Source organism: Mus musculus, chromosome 14 (assembly GCF_000001635.26).
Source record: "Mus musculus strain C57BL/6J chromosome 14, GRCm38.p6 C57BL/6J".
Classification (NCBI taxonomy): domain Eukaryota; kingdom Metazoa; phylum Chordata; class Mammalia; order Rodentia; family Muridae; genus Mus; species Mus musculus.
This window is the reverse complement of record NC_000080.6, coordinates 7,292,015-7,317,607: the sequence shown is the minus strand read 5'-3', so window position 1 is coordinate 7,317,607 and position 25,593 is coordinate 7,292,015. Positions and strand designations below refer to the sequence as shown.

The window sequence follows — 25,593 nt, the reverse complement described above, 5'->3', positions numbered from 1 at the left end:
GGCAGCAAGGCTTTCCTAGAGCCCTTTAGTCTGATTAATACACACAATGAATGAAAACAGTCATGCTAAAAGTAGTGCTCTTAGGATGGTCTGGTAGTAGTGAGATCAAACCGTATTTTTAGGACATCCTTAAAACACAATGACTTGGAAGAGTTGAAAAACAGAACTAGTTATACTGTGCATTCAGGAGCAAAGAGAACACTTTTATTATACAGGACAGAATTTAATGTTATAAGACAATGGAGATGGTATTCTGTTTCTTGCTTTATGTTTTGAATTGTTTTATGTGAGTGTGTGCCTGCCTGTCTATCTGGGCACCATGTTCATGCAGGTACCTGAGGCCAGAAGAGGGTATTGGATCTTTTGGAACTGGTGTTACAGGTAGCTGTGAGCTGCCCAAGGTGGGTACTGGACACTGAACGTGGGTCCTCAGGAAGAACACTGAGTGTTCTTAGTCACTGAGCCATCTCTCCAGCCCCTCCACCTACAAGACACCAGTTCCATTTATACAGAATCTGCTATCATAACCAGACCCCTTCCTTAGGTGCTCATGCAAGTTAGGACTTCAACGGGAACTGGGGAGATACCAACACTTAGAACATAGAAACAGCTGTATATGTAGTCACATTAATGAAGCAATCTGGATTATATCCCTGGCTCTGGGAGTTACACAGGTCCCTGGGCAAGCTGCATTCTTCTTTTCCAGTTTTAATGTCTTTTCTTTCTTTCCTTCTTTCTTCCTTTCTTTCTTTCTTTCTTTCTTTCTTTCTTTCTTTCTTTCTTTCTTTCTTTCTTTCTTTTTATAAAAAATAATGTATGAGGAAACACAACTTTTTGGAGTTGGGTTGCTCATTCTGCCAGATGGGTTTGGGAGTCTGAAAGCAGAGAGTTTGGTTTGGAGCACCCACACTGGGTGCCTCCTAACTCCAGCTCTAGGGGTACTGGATGCTTCTGGCCTCCATGAGAATTCACACTGCTGTGCACAAACCCACACACAGACACAGACACCCAAGTGAAAAAGAAAAGTCAAAAAATGTAACAACATGCTTGAAAAACAGCAGTTCGCTTCTGGTCTGGGATAGCTCAGTTGGCCTAGAGGAATGAAGGGCTGGGTTTGAGTGAGCCCCAGTGTTCATCTGTGATCCCAGTGCTGAGGTAAAGGCAGCATGGTCAGAATGATGGAGATCTGTGAGTTATCTGGCTGCTAACTAAAAGCAAGGGAGGAACTTGTAGACTGCTCACTCACCCCACTTAACCCTCATTCAAAGTAAATGAAGGACAGGCTACTTAGGCAGCAGGTAAGAGGCCACTGAACAAAGCATAGTCACAAACAAAGAAGACCCAACATTCCAAGGCCCCTTTAAAGGAGAGATTCAGGAATGCAAATCTAGTCAGTCAAGTCACAGAAAGTGAGGGCTGGAAACCATCCAGTGGCTTAGCTCTCTCCACAATCCTTAGTGACCTTTATAGGTGTAGCTCCAGTGGAATATTAGCCTTGGAAGTTAGTATGACGTGGGAGCATGCTGGATCAAGTACATGTTTTGAATTTTCGGTTTCAAAACGTGTGAATGCATCTGTCTACCAGACTAAGGGCCAGGAGATGCAGGAGTCTGAAGTCCATGAGAGAGGAAATGACCCATGCAAATGCAGTCACTCCTCTGTTTGCAACTAGATGGAAACTGTCTCCACTGCCAGTAAAGATGATTTCAGGAAAGATGATTGAAAAACTTGCTAGTTGCAATTTTCATTTTCTTTTTCCCAGAGAGCAGCAGGAGAGACAGTTGACATTTGAGCTGTGTCTCTGAACTGCCCCTGTCCCTAATTTGAGTTGAGAGCTCACAGGGAACCACAGACCTGCTCCTTAGCTGGTTTTCTTTTCACAAAATCTTTCAGCCATAGAAAATGAATAAAAGCAGGGCTCCCCAGCCAGCCCAGCCAGACATCCCAGCTGCCAGAATAGGTGCTTGGGAGCGGCTCAGGGGTGCAAAGCACAGCCTTGCTCTGTTGAAGCCAGGTACTGTCCTGGGCAATTGGCTCCAGGCTCAGCTCAGGAGGCGACCGCCTGGAGTTACAGGCACCTGAGGCAAGGAATGCCTGAAGGAAAGGGGCCAGGTCCTGCTCACCCCTCATGAGCTACTTGCCCCTGACATCCCCGATGCTCCTGTTGAGCCTGGGTCCTCGGTGAAGCTTCCTCTTTTAGCTGCACCACTGCCAGGTGCCTGTGACCGCCCGGTGGCTGCTTTCCTTTCTGCGCCATATATGGCCTGGCAGGGGTGTCACATGCATCCGGGGCCTCCGGCCGGGAGGGGTCGCTGGGGAAGGGGCAGATGGCGGGAGAAAAGGGAAGGGGGTCGGAGGCAGAGACAGGAGAGGGGTGGGGTGATTCTGGGGCCATGGGAGGCAGCAAAGGCTCTAGGAGCTGATCGCTCGCCACTGTGCCATGGAGCTGCACTCATGCGGCTGCGGAGGTGGTGGTGGAGGAAGGGACCCGCGCGGGGGGCGGGGGGGGGGTGGCGAAGGCGTCGGAAGCCAGAGAGCGCCGTGTCCCTGCGCTCCGTCGGTCAGCGGGCGCGGGCTGGCAGGATGGAGCCGCAGCAAGTGCGCCCCGTGCTTGGATCCCAGAGCCCAGCCTGGGAGGAACCGGTGAGTACTGCGCCCGCGCCCGCGCCCACCCCTCCCGCTTGTCCTTGCTCCCCGCCTCCCCCTCCCGGCCAGGTTCCGTTCCCGAAGCGGTCCGGGATGAGGTCCCCAGCTGCTTCCCAGCCGGGACAGCGCTTCCTCCCGCGCCCTGGCTCCTCCTTGCTCCCCGCCCGAAGCGCCTTTGTCTGGTCGGCCTCTGGATCCGGAGAGGACCATTTCCGCGCTTCATCCTTTTCTCAGCTTTGCACTTTATTTCCTAGAGTGGCATGGAGGCCAGGGAAGTGGAGGGGGCTGGGTTGCGCGGTCAGCGGGTGTGGCCAGGAGGAGATGGGGGTTCACCTCTTGACCACACGCTGGCAGTCACCTGGGCACGCAGGTTCCCGAGGACCGCCGCCTGGGAAGGCCCGCGGCTGCCAGAAGCCCAGAGCCACGCCTCCGACTCGGGTGGCCTAGGCTGCCCTGAACTGTTCCGAGGGTCAAGGACCTGGCCAGGGATCCAGCCCCAGCTAACTTCGCTTCTCCTGGATCTCATAGCACACGCCACGCGCAGATTGAGTCAGTCACTTTTGGGGCTCAGAGTGTTGCGTGTGAGAAGATGAGAGTCGGGGTCTTTGGATTTATTCCCTAAAATCCATTAACTTATTTCTTGCACCTCAAACTGAACCTTCTGTTATCCATCCATCCCTTCAGCGATTCCTCGCAGGAATCCCCGTCCTGCGTAGACCCTTGTAATTTTGAGTGGGCAATGAATTTTGGCTCTGCATACCCTATCTATGTATTTCTTACTCCTTTTTGAATGACGTTGTGAACCGTCTCAAAAGCCTGGTCCAAAATTTCTGGCTTCATCCTTGCTGAGGTGCTGTTCTGATGAAGTTTTCCCAGGGACTTCCGGAGTCTGCTCAGGTGCGCCCTCTGCCTGTTGAGAGCTTGTAGGTCAGGGGCCAGGCTTGCTTCTTTTCTTACCCTTAGACTTCCAGCCCTTTTGCCAGGGTACAATTCACTGCCTCCTGCTTCCTGACCTTTCACGAGTGTCCTTCGACTTTGATCCATCTGCCACTGCGTTTGTTTTTGTGAGTTTGCACGTTAGGTAGCCCATCTGCTCGTGTTCTATTGCGATCATTATTAGGGAGTAAGGTGTTCTTGGTTAAACATACAATTCAGTCTTGACATTTTAGATCATTGGGAATGAAATCCAGCGACCTGTTTTGAAATTTACTATATAAAATCTTATCAGCTTCCACCACGTACAGCGGGAAGCTCCAAGTTATGTGTAGTGCTTTTTGGGTGCTGAATGCTAGGACTTCACCGCAGTTAGAAAATTAGAGAACCTCAGGCTTTCTTCTCCAAAGTGCTAAGAAACAGAGTGCTTTCTTATTCTCCTAGAAAATCTTCAGTACTCGTCTCGCAACATGAACGTTTAAAGCTAAAACCTTCACAGAGATGTGAGATGGAGCAGGAGCAGTGGCTAAATGTTGAACTCTTCAAAACTTGGCGTATGTAAGTGGGTAAGGCATTTTATTAGTTCAGCACATATTCTTATCCAACACCTGTCGTGTTCTGAGATTGTTGGGCAAGCTGTTAACTCTCAGACAAGCGTTGTCCCCAAGAACCTTACTTTATAGCTGAAGGTTGACATCTATCCAAGTATGTGTCATAAAAAGTTCTCACGAGGGATTTTATTCAGAACTTTGTGTAATGACTACAATATTTAAGGATTTTTCAAATGCTTTATATAACTACATAAGAAAGTTGTGTTACCTGAACGACTAAAAGAGGAGTGTATTCAAGAGAAAGCAAGAATGTAGTAGAGGAAACAGCTTTAAATGTTAAATTTTCTGGCATGGGGTGCAATGGGGTTGACGATTTAATCTAAATATGTTTTGAAGGAACACTGGGTCCATCCGAATCTGTGTTGTTTATGTTTGGGACAGAGCATCACACTGTAGGACAGGCTGCTGTGGGATTTACCCGGTAGGCCAGGCAGGCCTGAAACTGCATGCCCTGCTCTTGCTTCAGCAGAGTACAAGGCATCATCAAATTCCCCAAAATCAGAGTCTTTAACTTTGATTCAGGGATCTCAAGAATCTGAATGAAGTGAGTTCTGGTTTCCTTCAGAATGAATCGATATGACCGTCATGCGGCATGCTATACTTAGAACATTAATTGCTAGTCTATATATAATTTTAAGAAGCCACACTGTCTGTCTGTCTGTCTAACACACACAGACACACCGACACACACAGAGAGAGGGGGGGGAGCGAGAGCGAGAGAGTAAGAGAGAGAGACAGAGAGAGAGAGATATCAGATCTAAGCAGTAGAATCACAGCTTTTTGAAGCCCCAACTCTGTGTGCTCAGAGACTCTCATTTTCAAGCTTTGTGTGTGTCCCCTCCCCCCATTGCTTCCTAGTAGGTGGCACAGGACAAGCAGCTGGTACATGCTCTGGCAACCACAACTAGAGACCCAGCTCCATGCCTTTCCCACCAAGATATATTTATCCTCTGAGCCAAAATAAATCCATACTCTCTTAAAACAAAATGAAAGAACAACAAAGAAAGCAAACCTGTTTTCACTGGGATTCCAGTTCTGAGTTGGTTTTTCAAAAAACTTTCTTAAAATTTAAATATAGGGAATTTAATATTTTACCATACAAACTTGACTAAATGGGATTACTGTGTTATCATGGCATGTGGCAACATGTATGCAAGAATTTGCTCTCTCTCTCTCTCTCTCTCTCTCTCTCTCTCTTCCCCTCTCTCCCATCTTTGATGTATTTTTCAGTGAACACAGTTTGAGTTTCAAGAAGATTGGATCTTGTAACAAAGGGTATATTTTAATGTTTGAAGCTATATGTGATCACATTGACTAACAGCACACATGTGGTCCAGGCTTCATAAGAGAATGACAGTAAAAGAGCCATTAGCTAGAATCCAAGTACCTTCTGCCCTGCTTTCTATTAGAGGTAGGGACCAAAGAAAATGTTGGGACACAAGTTGAAGTAGGGGAGAGAAAGGAGGTGATGGGAATGCCTGGCCTGGTTGTGCCTGCCTTTAATTTCAGCACTTGGGAGTACTCAGAGACAAGTAGATATCTGTGAGTTCAAGGCCTTGCAGGCTCTTCCTGGGTGTGCTTCCAAGCATCAGTACTTGAGGCAGGTGTTCCTTCTGCATCCATATTCATCCTAATCTGAATTTTCAGGAGTATTTTATTTCACATTTAGATGAATAGGGGAATTTTGAGAAAGAAATGAAACATTCCTGGGGAAATTTTTGAAAATAAACAATCAGTTCCCCATGGGGGAATTAGTAATGAGTTTCCAACCAATCTAATGGAGGTCTTTGGAAGGAGGAGGTACTGAAAGGATTCCCTTCAGTGTTAGGAGTGGCTCCTGGAAAGTGCAGCATGAATTGTGAGGAGAGCTAGTTAGCATGGTTGCAGTGTCAGCTCCCCATGACATCAGCAGTTCCTTCCCTAGACATTCTTTTGTATCCTGGAGAGGCCTGGCATGGTTTGAGATGTCACCTGTGTTGTGGCAACACCAACTGCACTTGGACCACTTTATGCACTGCCTTTCCTAATCATCCATAGATATGTTGGCTAGAGGAAGGATGCTACTTAGGAGAAAGAATGGACACAAGTGAGAGGAAGAAAGATGACCCTTGACCCTCAGACCAAAGCATCAAGAAAGAAATGGTCCTTGAAAATGCGCCACCATAAGTATTGGTCAGAAGATGGGAAAATTCCTGAAGGAGACCACAGTCTGTTTCTGGGTCTTCAGGAATTGGGACTCAGTAGTTAGTCTCTCTGGGAAGCTTCTGGCCTTCCCTGCTTGTCATGGATCCTGAATTTGTCAATGATTACAGGACATTAGTTTGTCCCAGATCAATGAAGTTTTAAGGCCAAACCTGTTGTCCTGGGAGTTTCAGGCTTCTGCTCTTACAGGGGAAATGGGTTTGAACAGGACAAAAGTGAAAGCAGCAGCAGGCAGAGGACTGTGAGTGAGATGTCAGCACCTCAGGGCTGGGCATCACTGTCCTTTACCCCAGGGACTCCATTAGGTGAACTGTCTGTCCAGCTCTCCTAAGAAGGAAAGAAATTGGCTTCCCAGGGAAGACCTTTCATTTCTCAGATGTCACAGAAGAACGTCTCTGAACAGTGTTCCCTAAAAGTTGCCCACATAGGTAGCAGGTGTGGGTATCAGTTTGTTCTCTAGTCTAGCCACTGGACTGTCAAAATAGTGAGCCAGAGTAGAGACTGGTGCTTTCTTGCCAACTCTGGGCACACTGGGCTCTCACGCAGCTGACTTGGTGAGTCTGGGAACGCGTTGTGCTCTTGCACTGTTTTTCCATCCATAGTCTTGTTTCTAGAGTGACCTGACAGGAGATATGGGCATCTCCACACCATCTTGGTGCTTGTGGGCTATGATAATTTTCTGATGGTTTCTATACCACAAGCTTATGGACAGTACTGCCTAATTAAATCATACGCAGCTATGAATAAGCCTGAGGATCCTGTCCTTGGTCACATGATGCATGTGCAAAGTGAAGCGAAAGAGGAATGACTGGGTCACATGCATTCCTGTTTTGTCAGATGTCTGTATAGGACTCAGTGTTCTGTCAATGCTCTGTGCCTTGACAGTATGCATATTCACTTGTGTTCATCTACCCATAGGGGCTGCTGGTGTATCACCATCATCCCCAACACTCCAGTTCAGACGATGGGTGAGGAAAGTGGAAAGTCTAACCAGTCAGCCGATGACCAGTGGGAAAAATGAGCTACAAGATCACCTGATCTTCATCAGTGAGAAAGCTTTGCACAAGAGGTATTTTTCATTCTGTCAAACATCATGGTCAATTTCTTGGGTCTATGGTATGGCCTACAATTTATTCTTATTAAATTTTATGGTACTGGGAGACTGTAACTCCAGGGTGTCACTGTGCCCAACCTTTTCTCACTAAACATTCTCACAGGCTGAACTTGAAGTCAGAGCAGGAGTGAGCTGCGGACATAGGGTATTCTATTTTTTTTTATATGAAAATGAAAGCCTACAACTGAGGGATTGAAGAGGATGTGATGTCTCAGCATGTATTGATAGAGGCACTGACATGTGACCGTTTGAGTGAGATATTAGTTGCTGTGAGGTTTTGATTGATTGTTTGCTTGCTTGAGTTCGTTGTTTGTTTGTTTGCAAAGCTTTGCAATTGTCTGGCAGGTGTTGCTTGCTGAAGCTTGCTATATCACCAGGAAAGCTTGGTCCCATTTGGTCCATCCTGATACATGATGGAAGGTCTTGGTCTCATTAATACTCTTCTCAGATTTTGGGTCTTATAAACAGAATGTCCTCTGCATTTCCTCTGGATTCTATTTCAATTGTACTTTCTCATTCTCCCTGCAAACACACCCTGATTCTGTGTGCATGCATGTGTGTGTGTGTGTGTGACTCTCTCTATATTCTGGTCATAAGGGTATGTGGTAGGACCTGAGGAATTGCCTGCCTTACAGTCTGCTGACAATGCCAATGCTTAGGACTGGAAACCATACTTCAAGCAACAATGCACTTGCATTATGTGTTCAACTTGATGAAATATTTGAGTTCTGTGGTGAATTCACCATGACCTCCTCATTCTGGGTAATTCTCCCTGAAATGTGGATTATATAGTTTGGCCAAATTCATAGGACTAGGCCAAAGATCAAGAGTCCTTGTTCTGAAAGAAAAAAAAAAAAGGAGAAATGTCCTCATAGTTTCTGTATACCCACACCTGTGCCATAAACTACTGAGAGTTTAGAGACCTCGTCTGTCCCTCCAGGCCTATGCGGGAGCTCAAACAACCAGAACTCTAACCACCTGGACACCCAGCCTCTGGAGACCTTTGGACAAGATAGTAAGATTAATAAGCTTAGATGATCCTAGTACATAGGAGGTAGAAGTTAACATACTGTGAGCTTGGATAGTTCAGAATCCATCCTGGATTCAGGTGACCCTTGAAGCCTGTGTTCTTGGGACTCTTTGCTCTTGGGGCCAGGCCCAACCACAGATCAAATCCTTACTATGAAAAATTGAAAGTGGAGACTAAGCAGGTAATGTTGGACCTGCAGAGCTTACAGAATGTGTACACTGAGGCCTCAGAGACATTTGAATTCCTGGCAAAGAGAAAGGCTGCTATAGGTAACTGTCTGTCTTGCTTGGGAGCACATGAGCTGTAGAATTGCCATCTCTGCTTTTGATCCTGCACAGGAGACTCTCGAGCTCTGGTTCTTGCTTTCTGCCACTTCACACAGGAGCCTTTAGATTTTTCTGTTGTAAACCTGTGGGTTGAAACACTTTTTGGGGTAAAAAAAAAAGGTCAAAGGACCCTTTCACAGAGGTTGTGTATCAGACAATCCTTTATCTCAGACACTTCTATTATGGCTTATAACAGTACAAAAATTATAGTACCCAAGTAGCAATGAAAATAATCTTAAGTTTGGGAGGTCACTGCATTAAAGCATCCACAGCATTTGGTAAATTGAGAAACCCTGGTCTTGACAGAAGAACTATTTGTATCATGTGAGGTCTTCTTGACCCCCGGGGCTGAGTCAGGATCTGTAGAGAGCTAGTTACCAGCAGACCCATATATAGCAAGTGTTCCCCTTGTTTCTCCTTTCCAATTCATAGTGCCTTTGCCCATTCCTTCGTGATGTTTCTCCATTAGGATGGACAGGTAGGGACAACTGTAGTCCACTTCTTCTTTTTAGGAAACATGGATCCCTCTTAGTGTTGGGACTTTTGGAAGTAGCATGAGTGTTTCTGGAATTTGCTGTTCTCTAATTTTTGCTTTCTGAGTGCAGCTCACCTAGATGTCCTGAGTTCTTATCTAGGTCTTCCTGAGAACCAGGGTCTGGTGGGGTTGATGGTGTTTCTTATAAGTTAATAGGAAAAGGATAGCAGGGGCTTTGTATGCATTGGGTGTTTGCAGAAACCTGCAGAGCCACCTTCTGATGGAACTGAATCAGCTGAAGAAGAAGGTAGACATGCTGAGGAGGCACAGGAATAAGAAAGTGCTGGAAGATGAGGCACTGGTGCTGCAGTACTTGTGGGACTTAAAGGGGCTCCATAAGGACCAATAGGAAGAGGCCAGTGACTTCCAGAGTCAGGAACAACAGGTAGAGACAGGCAGCTTTGTCAGGCTAATGGTTAGCTCCATCTGCCCTTGTAACTTCTAGACGAGCTCATCCACCTACCTGCGCTTTCATCCATCATCTTACTCATCCACACAGCAATCTAAGTACATACCTCATGACAGCCAATTGTTCAGGTCTATGTCCAAGCACAAATATTTCTGGGGAATGAGCTTCTTGTGAGAAAGTGGATTATCAGCAAGCAAATCCACCTCTGCTTAATACTTCAGCCCAAAGATGAGTACAGTTCAATAATACACCACACGCCTACAGGGTTCAGTGCACAGAGCTTTAAGTGAGTGAAGTCAGGGCTTGTGGCTTATTTGCTTGGCATCAGTCATATAATTCACATGTGAGAAGCAGCTTGCAAGGGTGGGGGGAATCCCTTTGCAAATGCCAAATGAGCAGTTCTTGATGTCATCTTTTTTGGGGTGACATGTGGCATTTCTCATCTTTGCTGTCTACATTTCAAGACAATCTTTTTAATCTGCCCAGGACAGACTCACACTGACTGAACTCTGATTAGCAGAGTGTTAGCCATGTTTTTTGTCAATGAGGCTGGAGTATTCTCCTTTTCTGTAGATTGCATTCTCCTGTTGACTGGATGACTATGGATGTGGGTAGGGATTCTGACAAGCTAGGGACATGGTGTCAGAGATTTAAGATTGCAAGAGGAAATTTTATGCAACCACTTCAGCATAGTCTGGCCAAGCAAAGCATGCTCACCATAGCAATTGTATCTTCCACCTTTTGTTTAGCATAGTGTAAGATACCGCTCAAATTGCTGGTATGCTATAACTAAACGAATGTGTTCTTGCAGCACGAGGTGCTTTTTTTTTGGTATTTTGCTCTCATTTACATACTCTGTGTGTGGTGGATAGGCTGCGGATATGTGTGTTTTTGTGTGTGTGTATATTTTCTTTTTTGTATAGTATAGGCATGTGGTATTTTTTTTTCATGCACTTTTTCATGCATTTTCTTCATTTTCTAGAAGATCTCATTGGGTTTCATTCTCAGCCTCTGTCTTGAAATACTGTTTGCTCTTTCCCCCAGAAGCTGGCTGCTTTGCTTGCCTGGCTGATCATCAACCACTGGTATCCTTTGTAAACACTTGCATTTTTATTCCAGTGTGTGCATGCTTTTGGATACCCCTCCACTAAGAACACATACTCTAATTATCAGGAACAGGATAGTCTGGAGCAAAGGCTATAGTACTGCTGAGCAGAAGGACCTGGTCATGCAGAAGAAGAACAAGCAATAAAAAAAAATCTGGTCTTGCTTGGTTGTCTCTCAGATGAAGTAGGAACAAAGCCTGGGAGGATCCTGTGGAGTGACTTTTGTGGGCTTCTTTCTGCTCATGGACAACCTGATGGTCACAGCCAGAAAGAGAACACATCAGAGTTTACATGGATCTAGTCTTCAGGACCTTCAGTCCAGGAAACAATATGTTTGATACTCAGTGAGTGTCTTCCTCCATTCCAAACTCTCTGATATGTTATGAGCTTGCTGTTTTTGAACACACAGAGATCCTCCTGTTTATAACTTTTAAGTGATGGGATTTAAAGGAGTGCATAACCATGGCTGGAAGAAACTACACTTTTATTTAGAAATATTGCCTGTAGACCTGAGATTGCCACCCTTGAACCCGGCTCTCTGCAGTTTCTGCCTATTTCTAGTGAATAGTGTTCTCTGGATAGAGAAGATTTAGGAGGTAGCTGGATGAACCCAGGCAGAGCCTCTGCTGCAGGGATGCCTAGAGCACTTCAGAGGAGTGTTCTATAACAGAGTCCCATAAGAGCCAGCATCCAGCATCCCGAGCTAGTCCTAAGTCTAACACATCATAATGAAAGTCATTTTTAAACAAACAGGATCACTTTCCCTCCCAGGTCCTTCCCTCCCTCCCTAACATGGTAGGGGGCAGTTGGGGTGGGGAGAGGGAAACCTGAACTGGTATTGGTAGAGGGAAAATGACTGAAGTCCTGATGTCTGGCAGAAAGAATGTAAACAGGTAACCTCAGGAAACTGGACCCCCAGAATGCACCAGAGGCAGTGTCTTTTGCTTTGCAATTTTGTGAGGTCCCATTTGTCGATTCTCGATCTTACAGCACAAGCCATTGCTGTTCTATTCAGGAACTTTTTCCTTGTGCCCATATCTTTGAGGCTTTTCCCCACTTTCTCCTCTATAAGTTTCAGTGTCTCTGGTTTTATGTGGAGTACTTTGATCCACTTAGACTTGAGCTTTGTTTAAGGAGATAAGAATGGATCAATTTGCATTCTTCTACATAACTGCCAGTTGTGGCAGCACCATTTGGTGAAAATGCTGTCTTTTTCCCACTGGATGGTTTTAGCTCCCTTGTCAAAGATCAAGTGACCATAGGTGTATGGATTCATTACTGGGTCTTCAATTCTTTTCCATTGATCTACCTGTCTGTTGCTGTACCAGTACCATGCAGTTTTTAGCACAATTGCTCTGTACTACAGCTTGAGTTCAGGCATGGTGATTCCCCCAGAGGTTCTTTTATTGTTGGGAATAGTTTTTGCTATCTTAGGTTTTTTTTATTATTCCAGATGAATTTGCAAATTGCATTTGCTAACTCAGTGAAGAATTGAGTTAGAAGTTTGAATCTGTAGATTGCTTTCGTCAGGATAGCCATTTTGACTATATTAATCCTGCCAACCCACCAGCATGGGGGATCTTTCCATCTTCTGTGTTCTTCTTCAATTTCTTTCTTCACAGACTTGAAGTTCTTATCATACAGATCTTTCACTTCCTTAGTTAGAGTCACGCCAAGGTATTTTATATTGGTTGTGACTCTTGTGAATGGTGTTGTTTCCCTAATTTCTTTCTCAGCCCGTTTATCCTGTGTGTAGAGAAAGGGCATTCATTTGTTTGAGTTAATTTTCTATCCAGCTACTGCACTGAAGCTGTTTATCAGGATTAGGAGTTCTCTGGTGGAATTATTAGGGTCACTTATACATACTATCATATCATCTGCAAATAGTGATAGTTTGACTTCTTCCTTTCCAATTTGTATCCCCTGGATCTTCCTTTGTTGTCGAATTGTTCTGGCTAGGACTTCAAGTACTACATTGAATAGGTAGGGAGAAAGTGGGCATCCTTGTCTAGTCCCTGATTTTAGTGAGATTGCTTCCAGCTTCTCTGCATTTAGTTTGATGGTGATTTTCTGTAGATTGCTTTTGTCATGTTTAGGTATGGGCCTTGAATTCCTGATCTTTCCAAGACTTTTATCATGAATGGGTATTGGATTTTGTCAAATGCTTTATCAGCATCTAATGAGATAATCATGTGTTTTTTTCTTTGATTTGGTTTATATTGTGAATTACGCTGATGGATTTGCGTATATTAAACCATCCCTGCATCCCTGGGATCCAGCCTACTTGGTCATGATGGATGATTGTCTTGATGTGTTCTTGGATTCGGTTTCTGAGGATTTTATTAAGTATTTTTGCATCCATGGTCATAAGAGAAATTGGTCTGAAGTTCTCTTTCTTTCTTGGATCTTTGTGTGGTTTAGGTATCAGAGTAATTGTGGCTTCATAGAAAGAATTGGGTAGAGTGCCTTCTGTTTCTATTTTGTGGAATAGTTTGAGGAGAGTTGGATTCAGGTCTTCGAAAGTCTGCTAGAACTTTGCACTAAACCCGTCAGGTCCTGGACTTTTTGGGGCTGGGAGACTATTGATGACTGCTTCTATTTCTTTAGGGAAATGAGAATATTTACATCGTTAATCTGATTCTGATTTAACTTTGGTATCTGGTATCTGTCTAGGAAGTTGTTTATTTCATACAGGTTTTCAGTTTTCCTGAGTATAGCCTTTTTTAGTAGGATCTGATGATGTTTTGGATTTCCTCAGGTTCTGTTGTTATGTTATAAAGAACTCAAGTATATAATCTTCATAAGAGCTAAGAACACAATCTAAAAATGAGGTAGAGAACTAAACACAACATTCACAACAACGGATCTTGAATGGCTGAAAAGCACTGAAGAAGTGTGCAAAGTCCTTTGTTTTCAGGTAAATGAATATCAAAATGACCCTGAGGTGGTGTCCAGCGTTATACTTTCCAGTGAAGAATGCTAAGTTCAAAAAAACTCATGTGAAAGCATATGTTGGTGAGAATTTGAAGAAAGAGGAACATTCTTCCATTTCTGGTGGGACTGCAAAGTGCTATGGCAACTCTAAAATTATATATGGAGTTCCTCAGAAATTTTCAGATAGATCTACCTGAGAGCCAAGGACCAACCTTACTGGTGCATGGCCTGCTACTTTCAGTTTTCACTTGATGGCTTGTTATTCAGATTTTCTTATTGGGCTATGACTTTGCTCTTGTCTTTCTGATTCTCAAGCAGTTCTCTGTTCTTACACATTGTTTTGAGGTACCTCTAGACACTGGGACTTTTTTATACCTTCAAATCCCTCTAAATTGGGGGACTTCTAATACTTGGAGAAGCTGAGTGACAAAAGCAAAGTATGTTGAGCCCTTTGGTGTCCAGTGCACACGAATCTATGGGAGTTTAGATATAATAATCCTCTAGAACATTCTTTAGGAAAGCAGCAGTATGCTCTCAGGTCCCTGTGTGACCTCAGTTACCTTTGCCAGCTTTGTGGGCTTCTCTACTGCTGGTCTGAGAACAATTGGAAACTCCTGGAATAGATGTCTCATATCTCATTTCCTTTGTCCTTGTTAGTATACTGATGGGATTCGGTTTGATGGAAATATACTCTCAAGAATAATTAATAAAACCAGTGCTTCTTACGGACCATCAGGATGAAGTACCAAGTTCAAGGACAGTTCTGCAAGAACTGCTCAAACCCAGCCAATTGGAACAAGAAGAAAGCCAAGCAGAAGTCATTCATTCCCAGCACCCTCAGCACCTTTCTCCAGGACAGGGTCACTCAGCTTTGGTAGAAGAAGGGATGACCTGAGATAGCTGCCCCATATTCCCTCAGAAAAGAAGCAGCCAGCAATATTGGGGAAAGAATATAGGTGTCAGGGGGCAGAAAGCAGAGTGTAAAGTGAATAAATAAAATGATATCAAAAAATATTTAATTATTTAAAAAAATTGGACAGAATGTATTGTTCTAGTAACTCTAGTGTGTATACACAGGCAATAACTTTAACACCCAGAGAGAATAGATGTTGTAAAATAGGGTGCCTTTGGTATTGACATAAACTAGGAACATAGCAAAGATAAATAAAAAAGAAAGACGTTTGTCCCAAAGATCCATTATTCTCCTCAAGTCTAAGTGTTTGTGCTCACTTTTACCAGAACTCTGGAAACCTCTGTTAATCCAGGTCTCAGGGCTCATCCAAAGTACAGTCCTGAACTGGCTGTGGCCAAGTGTTCCTGTGTTGTTGGCTGACCTCTGCCTCAGGCTTCAGAGGCACTGGAGGGGGCAGTCTTGGCCTTCAGGTGGCAGCCATTCCAGGTCCCCTACCATACCAGATAGCGAGTCTTCCACAGATGCCTGACATCTCAAAAATAGAATCTTGGGTATTCCAAACATTGGGATGCCACTCTGCAGTCATGATGAGTTGGTTACATGAGATCATACCAGTTAACTAATGTCTGTATGACTGTTTTCTTTATTTGAAAGTGAGTAATGAGATCATCTCAGGAGTGGTTGCTAAGAATAAAATCATTGATTAACATAAATGATAGGACTGTACAGAGCATGGGCTTAATTTTCTGGGTCCAGTGCAAATAGCTGGGAGAGTTCAAAACAAAACCAATAAAAGCAACAGGAATACAAACAACAACAATTGTTTAAAACCCTTTTGAGTGCTGAGATTACTGGCATGTACCAACTGTGGCTAACTTTTCTTTGTTTTTATAATTAACAACCAAACATACAAACAAACAAACATCCCTATTCCAATTCCAGCAGTTTGCATCAGAGAGAGCTGTGTGACACTGCATGCTGCTTCCTTTCCTCAGATAGCTCAGGTCGTCAGTCCTATACCAGGTCAGCTGGACCTAAGACAGTGTAGTTGAACTACTTGCTGTCACGACATGATTCTACAACAATCCTTTTCTTGGTAAAATTGAGCCTCTATAGAGTAAGCCCCATGTTGTTGGAACCAGGACCCTTTAGGCCAGCAAACACACAAGCCACCCTTAGTGAAAGAGAAAAGGAAAAATCACATTGGAACAAAATATGCGCCCTAATTGTAAGAAAAAGCCCTCATCTTTGAAGCCATCACCTATCTCCCCCTGATTTTTGAGCTCTGCATATTGATATTGTGTGGCTCAAGAAGGTGGTGAAATTCAGATGTTTTCTGAAAGAAGATATACATGATTTTTCACTCTTAAATCTGTGAGGTTAGGGGGCACAGGTTCAGCAAAGCCAGCATAAGAACACAAAAGCCAGAGATGATAATGCCAAAGGGACAGCATCCTGACCTTATAGACACATTAAAATTGAGGTTTCATCTCAATTCTGGTCATTGCACTCCCAGCCCTACCTTCTGAGTATTATATTTGCTGTGAGTACAGTATGACGTTACAACCTGCAACACCCTCATTTCTCAATTTAGCAAATCTGGAAGAGAGATATTGGAGAAGTAATTGCTATGAGGCTACAATGCAGTAATGTACAGTCCAGGATGACCACTACTCTCTGTTGCCCACTTAAATTGTCTGGTTGTATTTGAGAATGGGAGCATGTGCAGGATAATGTTTTGAAGAAGGGACAGCAAGTTAACCATTTATATTTGCCCTGTAGATGATTCTGTATGTTCAAAAGAGTAGGGAGTTTTCTTTGTAAAAGACAGGGTTGTAAACCAGAGATTTTGTGAAACTCATGTATATTTACATATATATGTATGTATATATATATGTATATATATATATGTATATATATATATATATATACATATATATGAAAAAATGCCCTCTATCAAGGAATACACTGTTAGAAAATATTGTCCATGTTTTGTACAATTAAACCTATAGGAGAAAGATATTTGCCTCTGTGAGACAGGAAAACCCTGGGAAATTGGATTGTATGTCACATGAATTGACACAGCTGGTATATTTACTGTTGTGAAACATCTACTACATCCACAGTCCCTAGAGATTTGGGTGCTAACAAAATCTCTTAAGCATGTCAGAGTCCTAACCAAAGTTCCCCCTCAAAAGCACATGACATCTAATGAAGCAGTAGAATTCTCCAGCTTTGGAAGGAGAGGTTGCCAAAGGGGATCCCACGGGTCCATGAGAGGCTCCAGGAGAGGCACCCCAGAAAAGGACCAAGCAGGGCAGAACTAGTTAACAGGTAGGTCATGGCAGTTGCTAGTGACATCATCAGTAATGCCTTCCTTGGAGAATCTCTTGTATCTAGGATAGAACTAGAATCTTCTGTGTTGTCAACTGTGTTGTGGTGACAGCAACTGCCTGTGGTTCATCCCTTCTGTTTGCTCCGGGTTCACCAGCAGGAATGTTTTCCTGGCTGCTCAGGCTATTTCAGAAAGAGAATGGCGATGAAGGAGAGACCAGACCAAAAATGAAGGAAGAGGGAATCCTTTCTCATGAAAAAGGAAGAAGGAAATGGTTATGGAGAAGGCACAGTGAGTCCTGGGCAGAGTTGGGGAACTTCCTGGTAGAGGTAGGCTTGAGCTGGGCCTTCCAGGATTAGGTCTTACAAGCTGAAGCCTTGGACTTTGTCAATGTCAGAAAAAGAGTCAAGAATTTCTGATGATTAGTATGACAGAGCCAGGAATTGACAAACCTGCAGCTACTTTTCTGGGAGCTATTTAATTTCATTTTGAGTGGCAAAAAATGTCAGGAGTGGGCACTATGAGAATAACAGTGTGTCCTTTCATGGAAGGGAGTTGAAGCACTTCATCTTCCAGATTACTGTAGGTAACTTGAGTCTCTGATGAAAAGAACAGAGAAGGATGCTCCCCTGGTCATGTCATGTGGTGAGGACTCAGACACTTTGGATTTGAAGACACACGATTAATTAGAGCTTGATAGTGCTAAGCACTATGAACTTCAGGATATCCCTGCGTCCCATCTGATATGACCTGACAATGTTCCCCATATCTTTATGTCTGAGGCAGCTTATACATTTCAAGGCAACCGGGCCTGTAACAGGGAGTGTGGCATATGTCTGACAATGGTGGTTAGGAAGAGGAACATAGCTTAGCAAACCAGCTGGAAGATAGCTTTTCTGCTCTTTTAGGAATTCACTGTCTTTATCTTTTCTCTCCCTCCATCTTCTTCTTGGGACTCAGAATGGTCTCCCCTGCCCCTGGGCCATCAAGTATGCAAATTCTTTTGTGTTTACCTATCTGCAGGGTCTGCTAGAAATACTTCAACCAAAAATTCCAAAATGACTAAGCAGAGATCAAAAATAAATGAACTAGAAGAACTGAAATTGGATATGAGGAAGATCAGCAATGACATGGAGGAAATGTGTGGAATCCTGAACCTTTACATGTATGAGGATTTGAACTACAGGTAGGAATTATTCCCAGTACCCTGTTGACTGTATTGTGCCATCTGTTAACCCAATTTCCTTCCATGAATGGAGTGTGTCATCTCCCATCATTCAATTAAGTAGCCCTGACAGGTATTTAATTGTTGGATAAACAAGGTGCTGTGTGTTTATTATCATCTTCTTTTGTACTTGACCTTGGTGTTTTTGCATTCTGATTGTTGCTGTGAACAGCTAGAATGTCCTGCTCACACTTACTGTCTCTCAGTGTGTGAATGCAATGCCTGCAGGCTTCAAGGCTTTACTCTGATATTGTTCATTATATTCTGAGAGATGGCACCTGTCTGGATTTATTTGGCATTCTAATTGTGTCTGTGTGTGTGAACATAGTTGCGTGTGTTTTGTTCAGGACTGGGGCTCTGGGACCTTTGATGGGGTCTGAGGATTTGTGTGATGCACAGTTTGCAGGTCCTGTTAGTGTTGAGTCCATAGAGGTCCAAAGTGATCACCAGGGAAGTTTGCTCCTGGTGTTTCCTTGTTGTCACACAGGAATCTCCTGGAGGAGGAGATGTGATAAAGCCTTTCTCCTGTAAATACTAGTTGTGTCCTCTGGGAATTCACATAACAACAGAAACCAAGAAATGAGAATCCCTGCCTTAAAAATAAGAGGAAAGTCATTACAGATATCTACTGGACCCTTGCCTGTGGCACAGTGTAGTGTAAAATTGTCATAGAAGTACTCTATTCCTACATGCTTGCCCGGGAAGCCCTTGAAGGTCAGCTAGCTCCATTTGGTCTCCTGGCTCTGCTGTCCTCTGCCCAGGATAGTAAGTTTAATTAGCACCTAGGGGACCCAGTTTGAATGAGCCAGGATGTGGCATGCACTTGGCTTGGGTAGTACATGATATAGCCTGTTTGCACATGATTATTGATTCCTTAATTCAGCATATTATTTGCTTCTTGGGCCATGCCACAGGATGAACACTGAATTCAACATCATTAAATCACAACATGAGAAGACAATGTTGGATATGAATAAAATGATCCAGTCCATAATTGGTTCCATGCAGTACTCCAAGGAACTGATAGAAGATAACTATTCCTACAGGTGAGTCAGTGACACAAATGAGACCCCCAGAACTAGGCAGGGAATGCTTCTGTCCTTTTAGGACTTTGAACAAAAGCAAGGGTTCTGGTTTTATGCTATCTGTTTTTATCCAGGAACCCTGCCCTGAGGCAAGGGTCTTGGATTTGTACCTCTTGGACACAGGTGTCCTAAGTGTGAAGAGTGTCCAAGACCCTCCAATCTTTATTCTTCCAAATTCAAGATCCTCTACATAGAAAACTTTTCCACCACGCTGGGAATATCCAGGAACCCTGAACCTCTGGGTTTCTGACCACAGATTAAAAGATCTAGGATTCCCAACAAAAATGTAAAGATTGCACACCTGTTTGGTCGTCTCACCTCTCTCAGAGGGGCTAAGCCCTCTCCCTGCTGAAGGTTTTATGGTACCACAGACCTATAATCAACCATGAGGAACATTTCCTCTTCTGTCATGTATATGGTGTACTCTTGGTGTCAGGGTTTTTAGAAGTTTGTTGAGTCCTGTGGAATATGGCTGGTATCTTGATATGACCTGCCTCTGCTTGGTGCTGCTATGTAACTGTGGACTCTTCTGGGGGCTGTCTGGGAATCAGGGCCCTTGCAGGGATCATAGGACTTGTAGGAGTGGCAGGCCAATGGAATCTGGCTGGGAATCACCAATTTTTCTTTGTGGATCAGCATTAAGGAGGACCACCTCCTCCGTGAGTGCACTCAACTCAACGAAAACGTAAGGATATTACTGAATGAGAACAGAAGGCTGCTGGTGGAGCAGGCTGGCCATAAGTGTCCTGTGGGGAAGAAAAGAGGTTCTCTGAGGAGGCCAGCAAGAACATCTGTGTCCCAAGTGCCAAGGAACAGCAGGTAGGATGATGTGTATCAGAGGCAGATTGCCCTCATGTCTAACCATAAACATAGACAATCCAATGTCACAGTCCACCAACTTCTCCAGGCACTCACCTATGTCTCCTCCAAGTGTTTGTTTATGTGATCATCTACAGGGCTCTCTGTGGAGGTAGCCTGGTTCAAGAAACTGCATATTTGGCATGCAAATGTTCCTGCTCTGCTAGAATCACTAAGGGAGATAGGTTGATTAGACATCACAACACTATATGCCTTAAGTTTGAAGGATGCTGTGTTGGAGCCCTTCTTGAGAATAGCTAGAGCTTTGAGGGAAGAAGTAAAGGCCTGTAGCTCATTTGCTTTACAGGGAACTTGTGAGATTCTAGGTAGGAAATAGTTTGCAGGGATGACAGCCTGGTTTAATTGACAAATAAGTGGATTTCATTACTGTATTTTGTCGGCTTTTCTATTCCCCCCTTTTCCCCTCTATCTCAAAATGGTCTCTTCAGGCTTCATATATCTTGGTTCACACTGAGAGAGCCTGAGTCGGAGCTTGTCAGTTCAATTTTCTTTGAGTGCTGTTGGAGTGGTCATTCCTGGGCCTTAGAGTCTGGAGTTGGCTGGATGACCAGAGATGATAGAAAGGCTTCTCACAGGCTCAGGTTTGGTGTGTGATTTCTGAGGCTTCATGAAAAAATTTCTTAATATATGCCCCCAAATTGGACCATTGTTAGATGTTTCCCTCCCCCCCTCCCCCAGACAGGGTTTCACTGTTCACACTGGCTGTCCTGAAACTCACTCTGTATACCCGGCTGGCCTCAAACTCAGAAATCTGCCTGCCTCTGCCTCCCAAGTGCTGGGATTAAAGGAGTGTGCCGCTATGACCCCGCTTCTCTAGTGCTTTTTCTTCCTCTAAAATAATCGCAGAGTCCTTGGGTCTCCCTTGAAACATTACCTCTGCATAGTCTGAATTATCTTGGTCCTGAACCATAACAGATACCTCATTGTTTTCTACTCAGTTTTGATTTTATGTGAATAAGTCTGTGTGTGCTTGTGTGTGTGTCTGTGACTGTGTGTCTGTGTGTTTCTTTTTGTGTATGCATGGTTTTTCTGACCTGTGTCTCTATCAGGCTCAGTGGGGGCTGAGAGAAATGAGGACCTTCAGACAGTTCTGGTAGTATAAAACTCGTTATGTCTGTTAGAAGCCATGTTCAGAAAGTGGAAAAGAAGTCCAATTTGACCCAGTGCTTCCAGAACAAGGAGGAGTTATCCACAGAGTTGAGGGCGTTCAGGGTTGTAGTGGTCCTCAGAGCAGCCCTGAAGGAGAAGCTATCCTGATGTCCATCTGCTGAAGGATGAAAAGGCCCTGTGTGGTGCAGCCCATCCATGAACTCTGTGTGAGATAATCCATGCAAGCATTTGTCCTTCAACTAGTCAGCCTTATCCTACTCAAAATAGCCCTGACACAGTCACATTCTGGGGAGAAAACGTTTCTTTTGGATCCTGGTTGTAGACAGTTCCTATTACTCTGGGCTCATGCCTTTGGACACCAAGTCAGTTAGGTGATAGAAAAGGGAGATCCTATTGGAAGAAATTATTTACTTTAGGACAAGTCTGAAACAGGGAACAAGAAAAAGAGGCTGGTCCACCACCAACATGTGAGCCTAGGCTGGGAAACAAACCTATTCTACACAGCCTTGGGAACTTGCTGAGCCAGATTGGATAATAGGACAAGAACCCTGATTCCCAGACCGGTTTATGAGTGGAAAGCATATCACTGACTGCGCTGCCTATATACTATGCCCACTAAGTACCTTTCCCATTCAAGATTTGTTTTTTATTCCTGCAAAGTATCCTGGGAGATTTTTATATTTGTATTAACTGCGAAACTAAAAAGGTCACTGCAATACAATATGCTTGTATTGCATAAACCTAAATATTATGTGTGTTTGAGAGTATGCCCTGCAATAGTCATAGATGTACAGGGGTGTTGTTCTGTTTCTTCATGACCATCACTTTTAAGGTTCATTGCCCAGCCTTGGTAATATTTTTATTTAGCACACTCTTGCAGATTCTAGGAACCATGAATTACCCATGGGTATTGTGTTGTATGGTGTCTCTGGTTATTTGCAGATAGAAGATTGACAAGAGGAACCCTGTGAGGTTCCTGACTGGAGAAATAATCATAGCCTTCACTTCAGTTCAGGGCACACTCCTACCCCATAAGGAATCCACATGGTTTCTAGGTTGCACACATCTCTCTTGAACTCACATTCAAACATTGCTACAATGTTATTACTCAATATAATATACCCACACAACTGGGGAAATGTGGTGTTTTTTAGAACTCCATTATAATGTGTAGCTGACAGTTCCAATTCTAGCAGTTTTTAAAAGGTGAGAAACAATTCCAAGATCAGGTGCTCTATGACACTTGGGATGCACGGTATGATCTCAGCTGATAGGACATGTTGGTTTGTCCAGCTGAATAGAGCTGTTCTGGGAGAGACAGCTCAATTGACAAATGCTTAACCGGCCTTTGTTTCTTTCTTAGCTAAGTGTGAAATAGTCCAGCTGAAAGCAGAACATGGCACAGACCAGGACATGATCTCCCTCAAAGAGAAGTGCTGGAGGAAGAGCACTGAGTGTGCACAGGAAATACACCACTGTTGCCTCTCATCCCTAATAACCATGGCTGTAATGGGCTGTATGCTCCTCCTTTATTTTGTTTCTTTGGTATGAACAGGCCTTAATTTCATCTAGCCTCTGGCCCAGGAAGAGTGCACATTTAAAGGGACTCAGAGAAATGCTGAGACACATCAAGAGCTGCTGGGCATCCAGGAAGAATCTGAGTGCAAATTTATCTTTTCCTGATGGGTCGTCATCATCAATAATTACATGGAGATCAGTCAACAAAATTGTAAAAACTTGGATCCAAGTTTACAACATGTGTTCTGCTTTGACTTGGGAGGCCATATCCTTCAGACCCACACTCCAAAAGGAGAGTGTTGCTTAAATTTCTCCTGCAAAGATTGCTACCTCCAGGAACTGCTTTTCTACTAAGTTGCCAAGGACATCCTCAGGCTGTAAGGCTGTGCTACAAAATGAGCAGACTAAGAATTTTGCTGTGCACAATTTTTGTGGTTTGATTTTGGTTTGAGTTTTGATTAGTTTAGTTATTTGGTTTTTCTTGTTTTCATTCAAAGTTTTGTTATTTATTGGTTATTTATTGTTCTTTTAAGTAATTTGATATTTTGATAAGGTTATACACAGTACATATTGACTGTCAGCTTTTAGTTACAATTGAGTACATTGCATTTATTCTTATGACTAACACAGTGATTTCCAACTCTTCACTCTAAGAGCCTTGTTATTTCAGGTGTGATCATGAAAGCCCACAGATATCAGACCCAGATGGATCTCTGCACTCTTCATGGGACTTGGGCTCCATAGTTTCTTCTGAGCCAGACTGAACTACAAAGTCCTTCATACATTCAGTATGGAGAGTGTGTCCAACTCTCTGGATAGGAACTTAATGATGGAAAACTTACCCATGCTGCATCGTTGTTGTCAAATATTTAGCTACTGTGAAAATACTGTGGATGATGGTGTTGAACGCATTAATGGCAAATACATCAGTGTTTCTGTAATAGCTCTCATTAAATCAAAGCATAGTCTAAGGGAATAAAAAGCTGTCAGAAAACACAGCAGTGTATGCTTCTGCTTTCCTTCAAATATACATTCACTGGAAACTGCAAGTAGAGATAATAAATTCCACAATCTTTTGGGGGATAGGTTTCTGTGGGGGTCCTTCAATGTTCATTTTATTACTTTATGATTCACCTGTGTCTGCCAAAAAGCATCATTCAAAAACAATGAAGATTGTAATTAGGTATAATCCTATAAAATCCTAACAAATGCCTTTTTTATTTGATATTTTCTTTACTTACATTTCAAATGCTAAACCCTTTCCTAGTTTACCCTCTGAAGATCCCCTGTTTACTACACCAACCCCTGCTCCCCAACCCACCCACTCCCTTCCTCCTGGCCTTGGCATGCCCCTCTACTTGGGCATAGAACATTCATAGGACCAAGGACTCTCCTCCCAGTGATGACCAACCAGGCCATCCTCCTCTACACATTTACCTAGAGCAATGAGTTCCATCATGTGTTTTCTTTGTTTGGTGGTTTAGTCCAAGTGATCTCTGGAGGTACTGGTTAGTTCATATTGTTGTTCCTCTTATGGGGCTCTAAACCCTTCAGCTCCATAGGTCCTCTCTCTAGCTCCTTCACTGGGGACCCTGTGCTCTGACCATTTGATGGCTGTGAGCATGTACTTCTGTATTTGTCAGGCACTGGCAGAACCTCTCAGTTGGCAGCTATATCAGGCTCCTGTCAGCAATCTCTTGTTGGCATCCTTAGTAGTGTCTGGTTTTTCTGGTTGTTTATGAGATGGATCCCCAGGTGAAGCAGTCTCTGGATGGTCATTCCTTCAGTCTCTGCTTCACATTATGTTGCTGTCACTCCTTCCATGGGTATTTTGTTCCTCATTCTAATAATGATTAAAGTATCCTCACTTTGGTCTTCCTTTTTCTTGAGTTTTGTATTCTTTGCGTTTTGTATCTTGGGTATTCCAAGGTTCTGTGCTAATATCCCCTTATGAGCAAGTACATGTCATATGTGTTCTTTTGTGATTGGATTACCTTACTCAGGATGATATCCTACAGATCCATCCATTTGTCTAAAAATTTCATGAATTCATTCTTTTTAATAGCTGACTAGTTCTTCATTGTACAAATGTACCGTATTTTCGGTATCCATTCCTCTGTTGATGGAAATCTTGGTTCTTTCCAGCTACTGGCTATCATAATTAAGGCTGCTATGAACATAATGGAGCTAGTGCAGATTCAAGGCAATTTATATACTACATAGCCTATAAATCATCGTTGTTACCCGACTTGAAAGGGACACAGCAAGTCAGACTCATCTGTCATTTGGGGACAATAAGTCTTGAGAGTAACTTTTAGGAGTTTTCAATTTAAGACAAGCTTAAGTAGAGGACCAAAAGGGGAACGTGGCTGTTATCAGTCTGCAATCAGTTGACCCCTAGAAAGGTTGTTATAGTTAAGTGCTATATGACTCTACAAATCCTCTTGTAAGGGGTCAGATTAACCCTGCAATTGAAAACATTACCAAACCAGGAATGTGCTATGCTGAGCACTCACAGAGAGTTATGAGGAGCTGCCTTAGTCCCCTTTTACAGCAAGTAAAAATAGACAAAGAGATCAAATATCCTAATACCACAAGATGATAAAGCTGACAACTGTAGATTGCACTGAGTATCGGCGAGTTTAGTTTCTTGTGCATCTACAGATTGTCATGCAACATCTG

General features: G+C 43.5%; 1 protein-coding gene across 3 annotated transcripts; it reads left to right on the top strand.

The window, feature by feature from the left end:
- The first annotated feature begins 1,206 nt into the window (after positions 1-1,206).
- Positions 1,207-24,800, top strand: Gm3739 (predicted gene 3739). 3 transcript variants are annotated; one of them, XM_030248164.1, is made up of 8 exons: positions 1,207-2,643; positions 4,024-4,145; positions 7,311-7,461; positions 17,254-17,385; positions 18,118-18,280; positions 19,222-19,365; positions 20,041-20,223; positions 22,757-23,907. In XM_030248164.1, exons 4-8 carry the CDS (start codon positions 17,256-17,258, stop codon positions 22,758-22,760), a joined length of 624 nt encoding a protein of 207 aa, XP_030104024.1. In that variant the 5' UTR covers positions 1,207-2,643; positions 4,024-4,145; positions 7,311-7,461; positions 17,254-17,255; the 3' UTR covers positions 22,761-23,907. The 3 variants fall into 3 exon arrangements, with proteins under 3 accessions (XP_030104024.1, XP_030104025.1, NP_001365654.1); NM_001378725.1 differs by lacking the exons at positions 4,024-4,145; positions 17,254-17,385 and having other exon boundaries at positions 2,363-2,643; positions 19,234-19,365; positions 22,757-24,800; XM_030248165.1 differs by lacking the exons at positions 17,254-17,385; positions 18,118-18,280; positions 19,222-19,365; positions 20,041-20,223; positions 22,757-23,907 and having other exon boundaries at positions 1,837-2,643; positions 4,024-4,137; positions 7,311-9,165.
- Positions 24,801-25,593: the final 793 nt, after the last annotated feature.

Bases quoted from the DNA above. Each gene is read 5' to 3' on its own strand.
- Gm3739 (XM_030248164.1), top strand. From the start codon at position 17,256: ATGTTTTCCTGGCTGCTCAGGCTATTTCAGAAAGAGAATGGCGATGAA. The intron at 17,386-18,117 runs GTGAGTCCTGGG...ACCTATCTGCAG, and splicing joins ATGGTTATGGAGAAGGCACA to GGTCTGCTAGAAATACTTCA. The intron at 19,366-20,040 runs GTGAGTCAGTGA...TTTGTGGATCAG, and splicing joins GAAGATAACTATTCCTACAG to CATTAAGGAGGACCACCTCC.